Here is a 22,754-nt window from a genome sequence, read left to right as displayed (position 1 = left end):
AGAACCTAGAAGACAAACACAGGCTGTTTTTAGGCTCTTCAGCTTCTTAAATGACAGTAGAGATTACAACACATCAACATGTTTAACTCCTACCACTGGGGCAGGGTCCTCTGATTCAGTTCAAAGAGCTGGATTTCAGTCTGAGCCATCAACCTCGGGCTGGCCAGCACTGCCTCTCTGATGACCACATAGTCTGAGAGGATGAGGGAGCAGCGAGTGTTTGTGAACCGCCCCGAACCGCGAGGTGGAGCTGGCAGAGTCGGGTGCAAACGGCCTCAACCAGGTGGCTGGCGCTGGGTCAGCTTGCAGGGCCTGAATACATTCCAAGAAGACAAATGAAAAAGTCGTGGAGAGCACAGTGTACCTGTATACAGCAAATATTTAGAGGAAACAGTCATTATTTGAAAAGCTGCCAGTTTTCAGAGAAGAAATTAAATATATATATATATATATATCTCCTGGTTAATGTATTCATGTGGCTGTATATAATATTAGTCTTGTGTTTCTGTAGGCTGTCCTGTGACCTGAGGGTGGTTATACAGCTGAGGTCTCGCACTCTGGGCAACGGTGCTAATCGGCTGTTCAACACCCTGCGGGAGAACCACTCGGACGCCTGGATGCAGAGAGTGATCCAGTACCTCGGCGTGTGCGAGCAGTTCCTAGCCTTGTGCACGGTGAGGGGGAAGTTTCCACCACTGCCCCAGATGCCCCGTCTACCCTCACCCATCTGGCTGCTGACGGTCTACAGCTACGACGTTGTGACGTGGCTGGAGGAGCACAAGGCCAGGACCATTCACCTTCGGATCCATCTTGAAGATGGATTCCACCAAGAAGGCGAGTAAAGTTTGTCACAATTTAATATTTTCTTACAGCTGCTTTTACACCACAGCTGTGTTCATACACTCACATTAACATTTGAACTCTCTCTCTCTCCCTCAAGGTGACGGAGAAGCTCGCAGGTACCGCTTCTGACACGGCTGCCTGGGTTACCAGCGTTGGCAATGAGTACAGGCAGGTCCTCATCAGCGTCCTGATGCGACGCGTTGCAGCAGGTGTCACCACAGAGAGCCACGAGCTGTACTCCACCTTCATGAGGCAGCTGTCTCACTGCATCTTCGAGGTCAACCCTGGAGATGCCCGCCGTCTCATTGAGGCTAAGCGGTCCCAGCTGGAGGGGAACCTCGGGATGGTTGCACCGACTGACGCCGAGGTGATCAAGAGGATCTCCAGGAAGGAGTGGAGGCTCCACTGCCGTCGCCGAATGCATGGGCCAGAGGAATCGGCGCTCCTCATCCAGGAGCTCCTCGACACCTGATCCGCCGAATTATAACGTTACACTATTTATCATTGCTTTGTGTTAACCACCTAACGTCCATGCTGTTTAAACCATTTTAATCAACTAACGTTAGAGGCTCGCTGCTAACATTGCTTACACACTGCGCAGGACTCCGTTTGAAAAATAGCCTTTTAAATGCTAAGGTGTTCGGCAGCATGTTTGACTTTTTAAATAAGTGCTGTGCGGTGGATGTAATTTATGCCGATGTGAAAAGTGGTTTATGTGGATTTCAAAAAGATACTAATACATATATTTGGAAAAGTACCTTCCGGTGGAAGGTTCAGCTTGGTCGGTATCGGGGCAAGACCGTCCTCTGACTCCTGGAGAATGACGTGGGCTATGCCGTTAATCTCGTTGCCTCCCACCAGAAGGAGCGAGAGAAGTCAGGGTCTCAGTCCCCGTTGATGGCCAGTCTTCAGTCAGATTTATACAGTACAAGTTTTAACCTCTCTGTGTGAACCTACAGGACGTCTTCATCAGCTACTCCTCAGCGTACCCTGACTTTGTGGAGGCCGTCAGGTTCCACCGTGCATTTAAGGAGGTGCGGGTGAAGTTTTCCACACTTTGTGACAACTTAAATGATATTATTAACAGGTTATTACAGAGGAGCTACTGTAGCTAGCAGCGAACCAGCTCACCTGCAGCAGAGAGTTTCTGTCTGCTGCAGGTTACCCAGAGTGCACCTGCATACAATACAAAATAAAAGCCCTAGCTGTCTGTGATGCTAGATGCACTGTTTATAAAATAAAAGCTCTACAGAAACAATGATTGGTTGTCACAAAATTATTACAAAAACACTTTTTTTTTACACCGTATATATATATATATATATATATCAATATATGTATTTATACTATGTATATATATTAAAAAAATATGTGGGAATTATATTTATATAATTTATATATGTATATATAATATACTGTATAATATATATAATATATATACAGTATATATATACTATATTATGTTTGTACTGTATGTATATACAATATATATATGTATATATATATGCATTTTTTATCATGTTTATTTTTGTTTATAACTTATTTTGTAAATTGTATATTAGTAGAATTTCAATTTTTCATTCTTATTTTATTCTAACGTTTATCTATTCTTTTGTTATTATACTGTTTTGACTTGCACCAACATAACCAAAGCAAATTCCTAGTGTATACCTCTTACACCTGGCAATAAATACGATTCTGATTCTGATTCTGATTATATATACATATATAAATGATATAAATATAATTTCCACATATTTATATAAATATAAATACATAGTATAAATACATATATTGATATATATATATATATTATATACCGTACATACTGTATATTTTATGTATACAGTTTGTATATATATATTATATATATATGTTATACAGTATATTATATATACAGTATATATATACTTTATTATGTATATACTGTATATATATATACTATATATATGTATTATATATACATATATAAATTATATAAATAGAATTTCCACAAATTTATATAAATATAAATACAAAGTATGAATACATTATATATGTATTATATACAGTACATACTGTATATTTTATATATACAGTTTATATATATATTATATACAGTATCTACACACTATTCTTGCATTTTTATAAATGCATGCATTTATATTATTTGCATAGATCCTACTTTTCAGCATTATTTGCACTGTTATATACAGTATATACATTTCCATTATGATTTCTCTATTTTCATATATATATTTATATTCTACAACGGGAGCAAAACATACATAACTCAATTTCCCAAAGGGGTTTAATAAAGTATTTCTGACTCTGATATAAAGTGGCTGCTGTATTTATACCCCTATGATCCTCCATCTGGTATCCAGGGCAACCACACAGCGTCACATCATTGAGCGACATGCTGCATTCACTGCCATATGGGAAAACAATCCAAAAAATAAAAGGAAAAAGTGCTATTGTCAGTGAATGAATACATACTTTTTATTATTGCTGTTTTCTAGCAGAATTAAACGGTATTCAAATTGTGTATCATGAATGTGTCCTATGTAATTATAACTGGCAAGTACAACCTTTAAAAGAAATGAAGCCGCAGGAGAAAGTTCGTTTTTACTATGTTCCATGAACGCAGCACCTATCTTAGCAAGTGGGCGTGATTAACGTGCTTCATCAACTTCCGGGTAAACAACGTGAGTGCAGAATGTCCACATGTCTTTAAAACATGAGCTTATTCTCACAGTACTGCTGGATTTAACTCACCACAGCGGCGTAGCACGTTATAGCGATACTGTGTGGAGACTTTAGGAGCCAGGTTGGGTTTTATTCTTCTTTCTGAGAGTAGTTATGATGAGGTTAGCTAGTTAGCAGATATCACCTGTCAGTTACACCAGAGGAACCTGAGTCAGTACTGAGAGTCCAGTGTAGTTTCACCCTTTGTGTTCATTGTACTCACGTTAACAAAGTCCATGTGTTGTGTTCAAACTGTATTGTCCGACTACACTTTGCTAGCTATCCAGTAACGTTAAGTAAGCAGAGCTAACATACCTTCATGTACTGTAACATTACTAAAGTGTATTATCCTTACAGTAGGTGTTCACCATGGGACACACCAGCCTGGAGAAGATCATTGCACTGCAGAAAAATCCTGCAAACATCAGGAACCTGTGCATCCTGGCACATGTTGACCATGGTGAGTTGACTGACTAAATGTGTTCATTAGATTTTATTTGTTTACACATATAATATAAAAGAAAGGTACAAGTTGATATTACACAAACAACAATAAATGGAGAGGTGCTCAGGGGGGCTTGATCAGGATCATGTTTTTAGGTTGTACTTGCCAGTTACAATTACAAAGGACACATTCATGATTACATAATTTGATTGATACAGTTTAATTCAGCTTTCATGCTGTACATTCTGCTAGAAAACAACAATAATAAAAAGGTATGCAATTCAGTCACTGACAATAGCACTTTTTTCTTTTTATAGTTTTCACATATGGTAGTGAATGCAGCATGTCACTCAATGATGTGACGCTGTGTGGTTGCTTGGTTACCAGATGGAAGATCATATTTGAAATAGATATGTTTGATACCACTATAAAACCTGGGGGAAAAAAGAACATGGGAAAAATTAACTTTATCCTGCGACAAATTGTACCTCCTCATCATAGATATTTATGGAATATACATGCATGTCTGACAGATTTTGATAATTGAATGGATCATTTTGCATGGGATGGCTCAAACGATGAAAGAATCTTTAGAAGTCGTGAAGAGGACGACAACTTCACTGAGAATCAACGCATCAGTTTTGATCAACAGGACATGTGCAAGTGGTTATTGTGCGGAGTCTTTTGCACATAACACACAAAACACGTGCAATTTGCTTGAATGAATGAGAAATTCTAATCTGTTGTGAACAACAAACTAATTATGCAGAGATTTGAGCTTATTGTTTTGAAAAAAATTTGAGAATTGAGCCAAAGCGAATGAGAAAAAAATCGTACAGGTGCAGGTTGCGTTAAAATGATCAGGTGAAAGTGTCTGCTGTAAACTGAGGAAGTGAAATCATTTGGAACCATTTGCATCTTTGCAGGCAAAACGACTCTCGCCGACTGCTTAGTGGCGAGTAATGGAATCATATCAAGTCGACTGGCTGGGAAGGTAAGAGGCTTTATCTCACCGTCATGTTGTTTAGTTGTTTTTGTCATTATTTGTCATTTATTTGTGGTGTTGTTAATCTGCCAGCTGAGGTATCTGGACAGCAGGGAGGATGAACAGATCAGAGGAATCACCATGAAGTCCAGCGCCATCTCTCTGCATTACAGAAACGGTAAGTCCACTTTGGTTCGCCCTGAGGTAAAAATCCACACTTCTTACTAATTGTCCTCACTCTGTGGTGTTCATTACCGTCCAGGACTAATTCTGTGATGATTTGCTTGAGGAGCAGACTCTAAATAGTGTTTGTGTGTCTTTGTCTCCTTCAGGAGATCAGGACTACTTACTAAATCTGATCGACTCTCCCGGTCACGTCGACTTCTCCTCAGAAGTCTCCACCGCTGTCAGGCTGTGTGACGGCGCCATCGTGGTTGTTGATGCTGTGGAGGGAGTCTGTCCACAGGTAACTGTTGACTTTATGTCTCATTCTGTATAAAGAAGGTACAGTATATACTGTAGATCCACTTTCTTTCCAATGAACATACTGAGTCTAGAAGCGTGGACTTATTTTTGTTTCTGTACTCCGGTACGGTGATATTGATTGATATGTTTGAAATGAAACTGAGGTTAAAGTACTGACTGTCAGATTTAAATCATGTCCTACTAGCTTGTCCTGAAAGAAGCTAAATAACGCTCCAAACTTACGCTAAATCTTGGCGAGGAAAAAACTGGCATGGCCATTTTCAAAGGGGTAAAACCTCAGTCAAACCTCGGCAGAAGAGACGTGAAAAGTGATTTTTATTTAGATTTTTTGCGTTGTGTGTGTGTTTTGTGTACAGACTCAGGTTGTGCTGCGTCAAGCGTGGCTGGAGAACATCAGGCCCGTTCTGGTCATCAATAAGATCGATCGACTCATCGTGGAGCTGAAACTCACCTCTCAGGAAGCTTACATCCACCTGCAGAAGATCCTGGAACAGGTGAGGGGCTCTCATCTGACCGGCCTCAATCTGTAGCCGATATCTTCAGTATATATTTAATGTAACACTCAGCCACAGTGTTCAGCTGTCTTGAATCATTAAAGTGATTTGTGTATTTCGTTGGTAGCGTTTTGTAAACCCCTGTAACTAAGCGTTGTTGTTCCTCCTCCTAGGTGAACGCAGTGACGGGGTCTTTGTTCACATCCAGAGTGCTGGAGGAGCGAGCGGAGAAAGACAAGAAGGAGGAGGAGGAGAAGGAGGAGAAAGAGAGTGAGACACCGAGTGCAGATCAGGTTTATGACTGGAGCGCTGGGCTGGAGGATGCTGACGACTCCCTACTCTACTTTTCTCCTAACCAAGGAAACGTGGTGTTTGCCAGCGCTATAGACGGATGGGGTTTCAGGTGAGGCTGCTTCTCCTCTTGAGCTCTTAATGGTGTGGAGGGTCTTAAGTAGAAGCACAGGTCTTCAGACGTAGAGATCGGCTTCAAAACCGCAGAGGGCTGTTTAACTGGAGGCTGCCGATGGCGCAATGAGTGACTATTTCAGTTTCAGTCATGATACGAGTTCTCTGCAATATATATCAAGAAAGTGCTAAATGAAGTATCTTTATCTGCAAATTACTCAGTTTACTTTCCCGATCTTACGTTTTGTGAGTAAGTAAAACAAAACTTCAGTATGTCATTTCAGTTTCAGTGTATTATTATTACAGTGTGGTTGATAATAATAATAATTATTATAATAATGAAGGTTATTTATATAACACTTATTACAAAAAGTGTTTTACAAGGCGGAAATAAAAATAATAAAGGATAGAATCCAACGCCAGACACGTGCACATTTCCACATAGATTTACAAATAAATATAAATAAATCCCAACGTGGTCTGAAAACTACGAGTGACCTACAGATCGGATCTAACGGGATGTCACTATCTCTGTGACTTCCTGTAAATTCAGTGAAGGCTGCTGGAAACGGCCGGAAACTGTCCGACTTGACCGCAGCTTTTTGTCACCGACCCCTGCTGCCGCCGCCGCCAGATCACATCTACTTTCCAGGCGAGGCACAGTTCATCTCCAACGAGTCTATTGTTGATAATACCTTAGTTTGATTTGGTGCCCACTCCCGCTAAGTCCACTAAGTGTCCCACTGTGGCATCATTAAGTGTTCGAGGGCTCTCGGGTTGACTTTTTTTTAGTTCTTTATGAACACGTTCCGTAAGTCTGCAACACTGCAAACTTTAGTTTAAGGGAAAAACCCAAAATGCATTGCACGGTATTGTGACGTTAAAACAGAAATGAGAGTGAAAAAAAAAGACAAATAAACAAAACATGGAAGGAGTCGGCAAGATGACATATTCCTTTTCTTTGTAAACACGTATGTTGTTAACCAGCACGTTTGTGTAGTTGTTTTTGTTATATGATGATTTTAAAGAGCCCCAAGTTGAATTTTTTTTCCGGGGAATCATAATTGGTTAATAGAGCCCTGGAATAACCCGGTAACTTAATAAATGCCTTCATTGTGTCCTCATTCACTATCTTTAGGCACACCCAGATACATTGTCAAGCGTCCACTAGATGGTGCTGTCAACTCAGATTTAATATATGTGACACAATATGACCCTCAACATTATCACAGAACCATCAGTTACCTTAAAAGACCCACTGAGGGTAGCTGTGTCCTTAGGATCACTCTGCTATGAATAAATCAATGAAGTCCCAGCGAAGACGGCAGTCTTGTCCTCGTCTGAACCCAAGACTCTCATTTACCGTCTGTAGCTGAGATGCAGACAACTACTACAATCATGTTTACCCTGAAAGCTCCACTTTATTCAAAGCTAAAAAAGAGCTAAACACTGCAGCGTAGATTGCAATAGAGATTTCTGTTGTCAGTGAAGCTGCATAAATAAATGTAAATGGGAGATTGAGAGTATGATTTTTTTGTTTTGCAGCATCCAGCAGTTTGCCCACATCTACAGCCAGAGGATGGGCATTAAGGCCGAGGTGCTGCTCAAAACCCTCTGGGGAGATTTCTACCTCAATGCAAAAGCAAAGAAAATCATGAAAGGAGCTCAGGTAATGTACCTGTTGAGTCCTTCTAAGGTCTTCTTTAACATTGTATTTTCAATCTTTCTCCCATGTTATTTTCTCTTACCCCATGATTTAACATTTTCTTTAACTGACAAAGAAATCAGAGGTTTACCAAATACTTACTGCTGCTGCTTGGATGGTGAATAGAGACGTATATCGTTGATCCATTGTAAGCAGAGCGATATATCACATTAAATCGTACTCTTTGTTTAGGGCTCATTATTTGTTTTTCTTAATGCAATGTAATTATTCAGGCATGTCTGCAAATAACAGCTGATTCTTGTTGTTTTCTGATTACTTGGACTGGCATATTAAAATAGGAGTAGTTGAAAATCTCGTGACTTTTCAGAAAGGCGCTGGTGTCGTCACTGTTGCAGCGCTCTGCCAGTGAAAAATGCTACATGGACACACATTTTTTGATGTTTCAAAAGGAAACATCGGTGCACTGCAGTCATATTTTGTTATAGGTAACAACATCAGCAAAATGTCCAAAGAATTAAAAACGAAACACAAACACCTAACGAGATTATAGAGTGACTATGTAACCTCTGTAGGTATTAAGTGCTGCCCTGCAGTGGCCTTTATATCTGAGCTATGTAATCAAAACAAGTTCTCAGTCAAACTCTTGTTTCTTTCTTCATCTCTTCCATTCATTCTGATGTGTTTCTCTTTGTCTCCCTCTTTGCTGCAGGCCAAAGGGAAGAAGCAGCTGTTTGTGCAGCTCGTGCTGGATAACATTTGGAGTTTATATGATGCTGTGGTCATCAGGAGGTGAGTACTAAAGATACTAACCCTGGAACACTTTCTTGCATACTTGTAAACAACCCAGTGAGTGCAGATGAACATGCAAGGTGCTTAGGTCAGTCGGGAAGTTACCTCGGATGTAGATCCCTATGCAGTTAGCCATAATTGCCGTTAGAGGCATCTGCTTTCTGTGGTCACTTTAAGTTAGACTCAGTAACAAGCATTTGAAATGATTCATGTAAAAATCATGTTTCTTTGGAAAGCTGTAAGAGTTATATGTTGTTTTTGCACAAGTCCTCGTTTCCTTTTAATCTCTTCAACGGAGATGGTAAGTGCAAAGTTAGCACGACCTATAGAGCCACAATGGCCACATTTATGGGAAATACACCTCAGAATTCTCCTTTGAGCCTCGGCTTCTCAAAGCCACACGAGTGCCAAAGCTTGGATCATACTATGCCATGAGAACCCATATGTGGTCATGATATTTTCACAAAATAGGTGGAATGGAACAGGTATACAGGTCAGAGTGTGTTGCAGTCTGTCTGTTAATACTGTTTCCTGTTTCTGTGACTAGAGACAAAGAGAAGGTGGAGAAGATGATGACATCACTCGGGGTCAAGGTGATGGCCAGGGACTCTCGTCACTCCGACCCCAAAGTCCTCCTCTCTGCCATCTGCAGCCAGTGGTTACCGGTGTCCCAGGCTGTCCTCTGTATCCTTTATCTGTTATCAGCTCTGTTATCACTTCCTGTGCCTCAGTTGAGCATTTCTTTGTGGGGGTGTTTGTGCATTTGGTGTCAAGTGTTCTTTAACGCAGACCGCAGCGATGGTGTGTGAGAAACTTCCCAGTCCGTTAGACGTGGCGGCGGAGAGGGTGGAGAAACTGATGAGTGTCGGAGCGCGACGATTCGACTCGTTGCCTGAACAGACGCAAGAGCTGAAAAGAGGTACACGCACACACACACACACACACACACACACACATACACACACAAGAATAAAAACAAAACAATAATAAATAAATGAATGATTTGATAAATAAATGAATATGACATTAAAAGTAGTACAAATAATATTTTAAAAAATGTAGTCATTAATTAATTGATAACGTGACATAAATTCATATTTCTGTTTTTTAATTGCTTTTTTTATTTATTAACCTTTGTATTAATTCCTTTATTTTATTAGTCTTCTGTTAAATTTCCACTTACAGTATATTTCTCATTGTATTTATTTTTATGAATTTTTAAATTTATATATGTATTGTTTTGCATTTCATTTTATTTATGTATTCATTTTTGCACATACTTTTTATGTATTTATTTATTATAAAAAAATAATATTAAAAATAAATGTGTCATTAATTAATTGATAACGTGACATAAATTCATATTTCGGTTTTGATTTGCTTTTTTATTTATTAACCTTTGTTTTAATTCCTTTATTTATTTAGTCTTCTGTTAAACTTCCACGTTTACTTTTTATTGTATTTATTTTTATGAATTTTTTTATTTACTTATGTATTTTATGCATTCATTTTTATTTATGCATTTATTTTTGAATTTTAGTATTTATTTATTTCAATTCATTATATATTATTATTTTTTTAAATGTATGTATTTATTTATTTATTTGTGTGTCTGAGCATTTATTTATTTATTTATGCATGATTTTCCCTTAGCATTTCACCCCTTATTTATTTCCCCAAACTTATTTATCTCTGTGTTCTTTTCTTTATACATTTATTCAAAGTATTAAATATAAGCTAATTATGTGTTGGACTTCCTGTCCTGCTCCCCCTCTGCATTTCTGATAAGCCTCAAAGACATCCAATCCATATGTAAATCCATATGCAAAAATAAGGAAATAAAAATAGTTGTTAAAATGAATTAATAAAAAATAAACTGACCTATCATCTACATTCATTAGTCAGCAGATAAGTTTTATTTTTTTTTGTCATTTTGCACATTTTGCACAATGAAAAATGTTAATTATATCCTTCTGTCCACTTGAAATATGTCATAGGGTGTATGTGTGTTGTGTGTCATCTCAAAAGAATACCATATTTGGATAACGTATTTTATTGCAGTGTTGCTTACTGGAAGCAGCCAGCAGTCTCCAAAGCTTTTATCTGGCTCCTGTGTCGTGACTTCAGATGAGTGTTTGACTCATTCTCCTCCGCTTGGTTTCTTTCCAGCGTTCCTCCAGTGTTCGAGTGGGGAGAATGATCCGCTCATCATCTTTGTCTCCAAGATGTTTGCCGTGGACACCAAGGCCTTGCCTCAGAACAGACAGAGGTAACTGTGTGTGTGTGTTTGTGTGTAGTCAGTAGATGGTGCTGCAGTCCTGTGCTTCCCTCATGTCCTGTGGATAATATGCCTCATATGTCTGTTTTTTGTTGGATCTAAAGGAGGGAGAGGAGTTGGCTCACAGTGGGCCTGAAGTTACACAGAACTTCTTAGGAACCAGCTCGTAAATACCAACTCCCAGCACCGCCACTGATTCAGTTTTTGCTATTTAGTTTCACAACATTTCTTTGACTGTAGTACACACAGAACATTATCTAAAGTGTTGTTTCACCCAAATAACATGACACAACACCGACTCCCATTGTTTTCATACACAGACAGTAACTTAATGCTCTTCAACTCGTCGGGATGTACTACTGTCCGTCTTCTCCGGCAAATCAGTTCCCCAGAAAAACAGCAATTTTATCACTCACCAGATTGGCTAAAGCCCCCAGGAAGAGCGCCGGTCATCAATGCCAATTTTCGTAGTGACCAAACGGCGGTACTACAACTTCCGTGTCCGTCACGTGATACCATTGGGCCCAAAAACACTTTTTCCCATAGACTTACATTGGGAAAGAGACGTCTGTAACTCAGCGGATAATTTTTTTTCAGGTGAATCAACTTCTCAGTATGAACACTTGAATAATCCTTATTTAAATCATTAGGTCCTAAAAGTTGTAAAACGCACTAATAACCGAATCCAGAGTTATTTCCCTTCCTCCGTTCATGTGAATCAGATCCAGACCGATGGCTGGAGCGAGGGCTGGGAGGCGGAGTTAGCAAGCCGTGACGACAGCGTGACGGCTGTGACCGTGTGACCGAGCGGACGCTACTGCGCTGTGGGCCAAATGGATGCGGAAGATCCGGTTACTTTTCCAGTCGGAAGTCGAGCCATTTTGGCTTCATGCGCCACTGAGCAACTTTCATAGGAATGAACGGGACCCTGCCTCCAACAATTCATCCATGGATTGGCACACCCCAAAGTACTACATCTTTTTATGCCTCCGCAGCGATGGCAGCCGTGGACGGACACATTATGTTTTCGGATTGTCCGTCGTTACGCATCATTGTCGTGAAAGCGATATCTCCAGTCCGCCTGGAGTCCACTTGGACTCAAAGATGAACTGAATAGATTTTGGTGTTCAAAGGTCACTGTGACCTCACAAAACACATTTGGCCATAACAAGAATTAAAATGCTAATTATGACAAATGTGGGGAAACAAAAGGGGAGACTCGTGGTCACCCGTAGAACCCATCTCCATTCACATATCTTGAGGTCAGAGGTCAAGGGACCCCTTTGCAAATGGCCATGCCCATTTTTCCTCGCTAAAATAAAATAGCATAAATTTGCAATGTTATTTATCCTCCTTCACAACAAGCTAGTGTGACATGGTTGTTACCAATGCATTCATTAGGTTTTTTGAGTTTCATATGATGCCAGTTTCTTCACTCTAGCTTTAAAACTGAGCCAGCTACAACCTAAAAATCGCAAGTTGCCTTAATCCGTTAATGAAATTAGTGGAGTTTAGTACCAAAGGAAGAAATAAAATATGCTTGGTAAGATCACAGTAGGAAACTTGTGTGCAAGGAGGCAAAAATCAAGTGAGTTATGACATGCCTAGGCATGACCTGTTACTCTGTTACTAGTAGGAAGATCTTTGGTTCTTTCTCCCTGAGGGGGAATACATTGTTTAGCCCTGCCTCATCTATGAGTCCTTCTTGGAGGTGAACTGAGGGTAGACCACAATCCCCCCCGACTCCTCCACAGTCAGTGATAGATGGAGTTGGCCTGGCCTGTCTCGCTTTAGGGTCTGCATGCACTCAAACATCACACTGCTCCCTCCTTCAGTGTTCGGCACATTAATCTAACACGCATTCTGTCTTTATGAAGCTGGGAGACGAGGTCCACTACCTCCTTCAACGAGATGAATAGCAAAACCTCCCTCACACTTAAAAGGCCAGGATGACACGTTATAGCAAACAGTACGACTCTGTGCCATTTGTCATTGGAAGCAGATGCTTACAGGAGACTAGGATTGATGTTGGGGAGCCATTAAAGTGTTGGTCCCAGTATTGGTTTAATGGTCTGAGCTGGTCTGTGGATCACATGTGTGAGCTATTAATGAAGCTCATTGTCTTCGCTCCGCCTCATTGTGCACCAAAGAGTAATTTGCATTTGCTTAATTTTGCCGAAGCTGTAAACTGCTCCACTGGAGTGTAGTGAACTCCTATGACAACCATTACAGCTGTCCTCAACTAATGACTGTACCAGAATTACCAGTCTGCAACATGCCTTAACCCTAAGCAGGGAGTGTACGTGAGATTGAGTCAAATTAAACGGTGTTCTAAGATAAACAAGATCAGTGTTCAGTGAGACTTTGGTGGTTGGACCTCGGACCCTCTACCGGTGTTCGGATGCATGCTCCCCCACAAGAAAACTTAAAGTTAAAGGTGCTAGATTTGATATCCATTAATATAGCAGCAAACAACTATTGTCTATGTAAAGATATAGAGGAGTAATCTTTTTTCGGACATTTTATAGACTTTTTTCCAGAAATTTCTTCAGATTTTTTAATTTTTTTATATTTTTCAGATTTTTTTTCAACAGTTTTCGGACATTTTACAGATTTTTTCCCCGAAATTTCTTCAGATTTTTTTATTTTTTTACATTTTTCAGATTTTTTTTCAACAGTTTTAGGACATTTTACATTTTTTTTTTTTCCGACATTTTTTCGGATTTTTTTGTTTTTCGAACATTTTTCAAACTTTATTTTCGAACATTTTACAGACTTTTTTTTCCGACATTTTTTCGGATTTTTTTGTTTTTCGAACATTTTTCGGATTTTTTTTTCGGAAATTTTTCAAACTTTTTTCCGACATCTTTCAAAAAAAAATTTCAGAAATTTATCAAACTTTTGTTTTTCGAACATTTTTCAGAATATTTTTTTTAACATTTTTCAGATTTTTTTCTCTGACATTTTTTTTAAACATTTTTCAGACTTTTTTTTTCGAACATTTTTCAAACATTTTTTTCGGACATTTTACAGATTTTCTTCTCTGACATTTTTCAAACTTTTTTTTCCGGAAATTTTTCAGACTTTTTTTTCCGACATCTTTCAAAAAAAAAATTCTGAAATTTATCAAACTTTTGTTTTTCGAACATTTTTCAGAATATTTTTTTTTTAACAATTTTCAGACTTTTTTTTCGGACATTTTACAGACTTTTTTTTCAGACATTTTTTCAGATTTTTTTTTTTTTCTGAAATTTTTCAGATTTTCTTCTCTGACATTTTTTAAACATTTTTCAGGCTTTTTTTTCCAAACATTTTTCAAACTTTTGTTTTTCCGGAAATTTTTCAGATTTTTTTTTCCGGAAATTTTTCAGACTTTTTTTTCTGGGACATTTTACACACTTTATTTTCGGACATTTTACACACTTTATTTTTGGACATTTTGTCTGAATTATTTTTCGAACATTTATCAGACTTTTTTGTTTTCGAACATTTTTCAGAATTGTTTTTCTGACATTTTACAGACTTTTACCTGAACAGAGAATGAAGTCTCTCTCCCTCTGTGTGTGTTGTAATCGGAGCTTCTCTGTGCTTTGTTGACATAGCCGGGCTGGCCGTGAAAGCTTTTAGTGGGATTTGATGTTAATAGAAAATATATAGAATATCACCAGACTTCTCCTTTAAGATCTGGGAGGCCATATCCAACCATGAAAATTCAGATTTATGAGTTTAGACATTGCAGTGTTGTTATTTGGAGTCAGATGTTTTTTTTCTCCAACAGCATTTTTGTATGAAACAAAACAAACCTTGAACATCTGAAGTCAATCAGAACTTTGGAAGAGTAAAAACAGAGCTTATTCTTGTGTCTTCTTGATACGCTGAGATCCAGAAATACATACAGCAGATCTGCTCGTAGCTCACTGCGCTCCCGTCCCATGACTTTTCCTCTGTTTTCAGCTTCTTCTCCAGCATATCTGATGCAGAGAAGAAAGATCCCACTTCAGCCCTGTGGCTGGCATCGTCTCTCTTGCTCTCCTCTCTTCTCCCCCTCCTGTCACAGTACTGGACCTTAATTGCAGACTCTGCCAAAGCACTGCTAAGGAAACAGAGCGGCAAGCAGAGGAGAAGAGATATAGACAGGCTGTCAGAGACGGGTTAGAGAATGGGGAAGAGGAGATACAGAAAGAGAGAGAGAGAGAAGAAAGAAGGAAGTAAAGGTCATCTCAGACTGTGAGCCGGGGGAAGGAAAAAGCCTGCCCAAAATCTGAGCTAATGAGCCTGCAAGAGCTTCCATTCACTTTTGCCCACTACCTACATTAGACACACACACACACTACAGACATTTCTGTGGCAGCCCATGGCTACAGCTGTCTACAGAGGAGTGGTTCATATACATACTGTATGCCACCACGGCCCGACAGCCTACTGTCAATGAGTGGTTTACTGTGCGACACCTTCAACCCAAGGAATAGATCTAATCAGTGAAAACTGGTGGAACTCTTGGTTCAAATGAAATGGCTAATAAAAGCCATTGCCATAATTTTGTTATAATTTATGGACCTGAAAAAAACATTAAGAAATGCCTAAAAAAAGCTCCTTCTATAAGACAGCCGATTAGACTTGTCAGGCTATTAAATATGCGTTATCAGTCGCTATAAGGCCCATAGATGTGGGTCAATAGGGGCCTACTACACCCACTAGTAGGTTCTATCATCTATTCACATGGTAGATCACCGAAAGAAGGTATAAAAGAACATGACAGCGACCTCTAGCGACCGTAGTAATTACGACCGGAGCAGAAATGGAAATCAACACAATGTTTTTCTCTAAACATAAGCAAGTGTTTTGTTTTCTTTGCCAAAACCTAAAGAAGTTGTAGTTTTATTGCCAAAACCTAAAGAAGTTGTAGTTTTATTGCCTAAATGTAAAGAAGTTGTAGTTTTATTGCCTAAACCTAAAGTAGTTGTTGTTGTATTGCCTAAACCTAAAGATGTTGTAGTTTTTTTGCCTAATCTTGAAGAGGTTGTAGTTTTGTTGCCTAAACCTAAAGAAGTTGTTTTGTTGCCTAAATGTAAAGAAGTTGTATTTGTATTGCCTAAACCTAGAGAAGCCTTTTTGTTTGTGTTCAAAACGTGACGTTTCATTCGGTTTTACAACATGTTAGAACGTGTTGATTTTAAGTTTCACTTTCACTTTTACAACGTAGTAGGTGTAGTAGGCCTCTACTGACCCACATCTATGGTGCTTATAGTGACTGATAACGTCTATTTAATGGCCTGATAACAGTCGAATCGGGTGCATAAGAAGAGTCTTCTCCATCATGACAGCTAATAAGATGGCTCAGAGCTTTACAAATTTTGCCTTCAGCTTACGGTTTCTCAACATGTGGCATACATGCCAACGTCAGAAATCATCTCAGTCGCTGCTCAGTTCGATTTCATACACTCGAGAGACAGAATGGAAAACAATCAAGATCCTTTAGCGGTCAAAAGCGATGAAGTGCGTTTTGCAGACAGCTTTAATATCAATATATTGTTTGATTTTCCAGCTCACTTTTTTCCTCCCGTTGCACAATGTTAAAAGGTCTGCTTGTGGTTGCGATCGTCCAGCTTCAGTATTTGGAAGCCATTACTTCATAACCGCAGCAGGCGAGGCCAGAAACCAAGTCCTGGCTTTCCCATTATTACCAATGAGCGACTGATTTGACCTTTTGAGGGGAAAAAACAGAGACTTATAACTGGTCTGATGGGAAGCACGAAGCTTTGTATGTACCGCCACAGCGATGTGTTTATTTAGATGTTTGGCTCAAATAAATACATCGATAAACTTCACTTTTCACATCGTCTGTTTTTGGTTTCTTTCTGGTTTTGGGGTAAATACTGTGAGAGGAGTGAGCTCTACTGAGTGAGCTGTCTTGTGCTGTTTGAAGCTGTAAGGCTAGGCCATCATCCAGTGTGGGTTTTTGCTTTTGTGGTTTCCTGTTGGAATCCTGAATTCAGGCTGTGGCCCCATTTATATCAAATTTATGCAAAAGAGAGGTGCAATCAGTCTCAGTGAGTCGGCAGCGCTGCTGCTGTTGTCAGCGGGCAAATTATGGGCTGTTTTAAGTGGTTTGTCATCATGGAACCGAACTGTGTGTTGGATGCCGTCACTCGGGCCTATTGTGAGCAGCTGTGTTGCTATAGTCACTGTGGTCGTTTTGAAGAGGGTACGCACATATATGCTAACACTCCGACCACACTGCACATGCACACACAGACCACAGTGCGTACATAAAAACTAATGCAGGGATGATTACTTTCTGTTTTTACAGCTTGCCCCACTATCTGAGAAAATGTAAAGTTTGCCAGTTGAAGAATGTTTACTGAACATGGCTGCGGTCGAAAAGTATTTTTTCTGTAACGAAGGTTCCTAACGGAGTGAAGTATCTCAGTAGAGCTGTTCTAGTTCTCTAAATGTTAAGGAAAGGTGCTTCAGTGCTTCCTTTCTTATCTCCTTTAGCGTAGGATACACTGGACCATCCTTCTAAAGCGACGCATCATTCTGCCGTTCATGAAAACAAACGATATGCTTATCTTGTATGATATTTTCATAGTCATATACTAATTGGGATTCATGTTGATAAATAAGAGTGGACAGTGACAACCATTTCGTTTCACTTTATTTCTGTTTATTCATTTCGAACATGTAACAAATAAGTGAAAAAACAAGAATAACAAATAACGAAAAGAAGTAAGAAGAAATATACATGACTCAAAAATAACTCAATATTTATCATATAAACTTTGTGGTAGCCTGTAGGTTATTCCTTTTTTATTTAAATTCAAACCTTAGTAATGAAGTGATAAGGTCAGATAATCCTTTATTATATGTTGATGTAAAGTGTTATAGCAGCAGAAGGACCTGCTGTATCTCTCTTTAACACTGCGGGTGAAGCGGCCTGTCACTGAAAGACCTATTTAAAAACGCACAGGGGGAAGCAGCGCCTTCTGTAGTCCATCTTCAGAACATTGTAGTTTCACCACGTCAATAACATCCACCGGCGTCGCATCATAACTACGGAGCTTATAGTGAAAGTGCAGTCAGGTTCTCTTAACACCACGGTTGTCTTTTCCTCAGTCCTTCTGAATTCTCCTTCACATCTTTCCTTGACCTCATGACGTTTTCCATCGAGGTCAAGGAAAAGTTGTTAGGAAAAGACATTAGTACGTCATTTTTTAGATTTTTTGACCACAGCCCATGTTTTAGAAATGAACTCTGGTCAGAAAGGCAGACAGAATGTGTCAGGTGTTTACAGAAGTCCCAGAACTCCCGTTGTCCAATATGGATATAAATGCTGACGCCGTTGCAATGCATGTCAAACTTGTTCATGTAATATCCCATGTCAGTTTGGTTACAGTGGAATTTAATTTTTGAATTTATATACTTTTTAAAATACATGCTTTGTGACAGATGATTGATATCGCAGTTTATTTATTGAATAGCTAGTCATTGGATTGTCAGACGGTGGTTACAGTTGGTGCGCCAATAAAAGAGAAGAAAAAGAAATATATTCATGTGGTTTGAGATTCCTTTATCACAGCATGAGTTGAATATAGTCAGGCTGTCTGAGTTATCTATAACTATGGGGGCTTTAACATCAGGGATCCGGGCCTGGATCCGAGTACACTTGTCCCCAAAGTCCAGTTTGTTTGATTAGTGTCAACACTCCGTACCGTACTCTCAAGAGTGTAAAGTCGGCATATTTTCACATCAAACTCTGTGAAATAAGAGTTTATTTCAACCAAACCAGAGTTGGTGATTGTTGGAAAGACTAACGACGACAGTTTTGGTGAGTTTTATTTTGTTTCTGTCAAGTTTGAATGTCTGAAGTGTTTTACGATGCTCCGCCACTAATAACAGCTGATCTACACGTGGGTGATGACGCAAGTGTACTCGGGTACGGACCAACTTTACTAATGTGAAAGCTGAGGGAGTGGAGAGGGGGGGCAATCATAGCTAATATGAAAACGCCCTGTAAAGCAAGGAATGTCTGTCTGTCTGTATATCTGTGTGTGTGTGTGTGTGTGTGTGTGTGTGTGTCCTTCGCATATCTTGAGTTCATCCGCTCTCGGCTACTTCACACTTGACGGGTGTATTGCTGGGGACCCAAGGACTCACAGTGTCGAAGTTGGTGCAATTTGGACCCATTCAGTGTTAATAACTGTGAATAAACAAGCGATAGCGCTCTGTGTGCAGCAGCGAAGGCAAGTCTTCAGGACTCTGTGGACTGAGTCGAGCATGTCGTCCGCAGATGGCCTTCACAGGCTGCAGCTCATTTACTGACGTTCAATTTTGCTGCTGTACGCTGGATACAGTAACACATCACAACCAAACTCTTCCTCACTTCCCTGGAGTCAACGAGCGATGAGTGGTTCTCCACCGCACTGCCCAGCAGGTGGACCTACCTGTGCTCACATCTGTATTTCATCTTCTCACCGGCACCTGAAGTGACACATACTAATGAGATGATCACTGCGACCACACACCCAAGTCTACTACTCCAAGTCATTCATTCCTTCTGCCATTACACTGCTGAATGCAGAGTAACTATCATGAATGAACGACAACAAAAAATGTTTTATTTACTTTGAATGTACAATTATTTTGCACTAACCACATAACGGTTGTCTGTGTTTGCATTAGGTACATTCTTGGAATACAATTTGCGATGTGCAAATACTCTTGGCACTTTATTCTATTCTAATTATTTATTTATTCCGTTATTCTTTTATCTCGTCTCGTTTTTATTCTTGTATTCATTGTTTTTATTGCGAAGATTTTTAATTTTTAATCTTGTACTTTTATTGTTCTGCACCTACCCATATGCCACCTACTGTGTTCCCTCTGTCAATGATGATTGTGCAGTATGAATGTGTGTATATGTGTCGGTGGACTGCAGAAACTGAATTGCCCTTCGGGGATAAATAAAGCTCTCTGTATCACCCTTCACTTCACATCTTCCAACTGTGTGTGTTTTTAGGCCGTTGACCCACGAGGAGATTTCCCAGCGCAGGGAGCTGGCTAGACAGAGACATGCTGACAGGATGGCAGCTGATCAGACAGCAGCAGAGAGCCACAAAGACCTCACCGGCTCAGAGTCGACGCCACAGGACGGCCAACCTGCAGGATCTGGCACAGGTAAGCTCGACTCTCCACTCCCTGAGTCATTTCTATTTCTCACTTTTCATCATCATCTCTTTGTTTCTCTAAATACACACAAACACTGTACAATAACTTGTGCAATTATTCAACTGTGCAATACTCTGAAACATACACCTTTGCTAAAAATGTATGCCGTATGCATTACCAGCCAAAATGATCGCAAAATTAAAATGCTAAAAATGTCACTAGTGATGCACAAAGGGTTAAATAAAGACAAAAAGAAGAAAGGAAGATCCAGCATCAAGTGTAGGAGTATGCACAAGTGAGATGGTTCCCTGTGTTTGAGTCTCACAGCAGCACTTTTATCTTGTTTCTCCCCATTAGCTAAGATGGAGAGTCTGACACTGAGAGACTCAAAGCCAGGCGAGGAAGAGGATCAGCAGACCTTCATAGCGTTTGCGCGGGTCTACAGCGGGGTGGTCAAGAAGGGACAGAGAGTGTTTGTACTGGGACCAAAGTATGACCCCGCCCACGGCCTGAACATGGTAAACCCACAGTTATCAATCAATCTTTACACACTTCTCTTCTGTCTGTATGTACAAATCTATTGTAAATATGCAACATTTTCTCATTGAAATATTAAGTTTAATATGCCAGTGTTTAGAATTGCCCCAGCTCCAAAATATCTTGTTTATCTTTTAAGGACTTCGGCAGGTTTTCTATGACTTTCTCCATTTCTTTTTTCACACCTGTAGTGCAGTTCAGTTGACCCAGAGGTGAAAACATCATCCATTGTTGCCTTTTAGCTCCGGTGTGTTTCATGTTCACGCTGACTTATTACAAACAAACCAAGAGCTCTAAAGATGATGTCACATAGACTGACAGGTACTGTGACTGACAGCGCTACAGGGACCCACAAGGGGAAATCCAATTGCGGTGACTGACAGCAAGTTATACAACACTTTACTGAACCTTATGTGTTTATTTTACCCCCGCGACAACGTAGTTGGGGGTATAGCGCTCCTTCCCTCCTTCCGTCTGTCCGTCCTTCCTCCGTCTATGTTTCACACTTTCGTTTCGTTTAGAACTATTTAACTTAGGAACTTCAGATTTGGTATGATGGTTGACAGTGTGGTGTAGTTGGGCCTTCTGGGGGTGAGAAGTCCAGGGTGCCCAAAATTTTTCCAAAAGGGCAAAACTAGGGATGCACCGATACCACTTTTTTCAGACCGAGTACAAGTACTTACATTTGGGTACTCGCTGATACCGAGTACCGATACGAGTACTTCTCTGTGCCAAAAGACCCTCGTTAACAGCCAGCTGGAGGGTGTGAGCGACACACGGCAGGCTGGGGAGTCCCGCATACGAGGCGGTGCGCCGCGACCAGCTCTAGGTCGGCTTGGAAAGGCTCGGTGCGAAGGTGCTTCCCGGGGCCTTGGACAAAGTGTCACCGGGGCGGACTGTCCTCAGTGCGCTCCAACCGCGTCGTGCCCCCAGGGCGGGGCTCGGCCCACGTAAAAGGTGCCAAGGGTCTGCGGCGATGTCTGCAACCCACCCGACCTGTCTTGAAACACGGACCAAGGAGTCTAATGCACGCGTGAGTCAGAGGGTGCGAGCAAAACCCTGTAGCGCAATGAAAGTGAGGGCCGGTGCGCGCAAGCTGAGGTGGGATCCCGTTTCCGCGGGGTCGGGCGCATCACCAGTCCGTCTCGCCCGCACTGTTGGGGAGGTGGAGCGTGAGCGCGTGCGATGGGACCTGAAAGATGGTGACAAGAATTTGCGCATGTGTGACCAAGCCCTGAGTCACACAAATGACACACCAAATCTTCCCAGGATGCAAAACACTAAAAGTGTAAATGTAGCTACGTCAGCAAAGCTCACGCAGAAAACCAACAAAGCAGGAGCTGTAGTGCTTACTACGAAAGCAATGATTGCTTATACGTCACAGCAACTACATGTTTGATACTTTGGTCATTACAGATAATCTAAGCTACCGCTCCTCTACAACACAAATTAAACAAATCATCAAATTTACTGTTTCCATTGGACTTTGCTTTTTAAATCCCAACTTGGAAATGGAATATTAACGTAGCTGTCCATGCATTGTGATCTCAAAAAAACCTCTGATTGTAAATGCTACATTTGTGAGCCTCTTTGCTCCTCATGCTCATTCCTTCTGTCATCTCCGCCAGCTGCCAGAGGGTTGCAGTGCTTCAGACCGTGTACCAGAGGTGCCACATTTGTCCTGTTGTTCCATGGAAAACCTCTACCTGCTGATGGGCAGAGAGCTGGAGGAGCTGGAGGAGGTGCCCGTAGGAAATGTCCTGGGTAAGTACGTCCATCTCTTCTTTCTTGTTATTGCATTACAGTGGCTCTTCCTTGCTTTTTTGGACACACCAAAAAAAAAATGCAAGAATCATTCAAGTACATCAACTTAATCAAATAAGCTGATATATTTCAACCGCTATATTTACAGACAATCAGAGAAAGAGACT

General features: G+C 40.3%; 1 protein-coding gene and 1 long non-coding RNA gene across 2 annotated transcripts in view; one reads left to right on the top strand and one right to left on the bottom strand.

Moving 5' to 3' along the window:
- Window positions 1-22,754, bottom strand: part of LOC141783034 (uncharacterized) — a 589,922-nt gene that overhangs the window by 408,965 nt on the left and 158,203 nt on the right. The gene's annotated exons all lie outside the window — the stretch shown is intronic.
- The window catches only part of efl1 (elongation factor like GTPase 1), a 66,447-nt gene continuing 47,190 nt past the window's right edge, over window positions 3,498-22,754 (top strand). Inside the window, exons 1-15 of the mRNA XM_074659384.1 lie at window positions 3,498-3,652; window positions 3,928-4,030; window positions 4,942-5,009; window positions 5,094-5,178; window positions 5,333-5,466; window positions 5,843-5,980; window positions 6,154-6,383; window positions 7,931-8,054; window positions 8,761-8,840; window positions 9,388-9,524; window positions 9,637-9,759; window positions 11,010-11,109; window positions 20,138-20,295; window positions 20,644-20,804; window positions 22,452-22,587. Of these exons, the coding sequence (XP_074515485.1) occupies window positions 3,940-4,030; window positions 4,942-5,009; window positions 5,094-5,178; window positions 5,333-5,466; window positions 5,843-5,980; window positions 6,154-6,383; window positions 7,931-8,054; window positions 8,761-8,840; window positions 9,388-9,524; window positions 9,637-9,759; window positions 11,010-11,109; window positions 20,138-20,295; window positions 20,644-20,804; window positions 22,452-22,587 (1,765 nt within the window). The 5' untranslated portion in view covers window positions 3,498-3,652; window positions 3,928-3,939. The remainder of the gene's footprint in view (window positions 3,653-3,927; window positions 4,031-4,941; window positions 5,010-5,093; window positions 5,179-5,332; window positions 5,467-5,842; window positions 5,981-6,153; window positions 6,384-7,930; window positions 8,055-8,760; window positions 8,841-9,387; window positions 9,525-9,636; window positions 9,760-11,009; window positions 11,110-20,137; window positions 20,296-20,643; window positions 20,805-22,451; window positions 22,588-22,754) is intronic.

The sequence above is a fragment of the Sebastes fasciatus genome, chromosome 2 (genome assembly GCF_043250625.1).
Source record: "Sebastes fasciatus isolate fSebFas1 chromosome 2, fSebFas1.pri, whole genome shotgun sequence".
NCBI classification, from domain to species: domain Eukaryota; kingdom Metazoa; phylum Chordata; class Actinopteri; order Perciformes; family Sebastidae; genus Sebastes; species Sebastes fasciatus.
The sequence above is the reverse complement of the archived record's forward strand: the minus strand, read 5'-3'. Positions and strand labels throughout refer to the sequence as shown.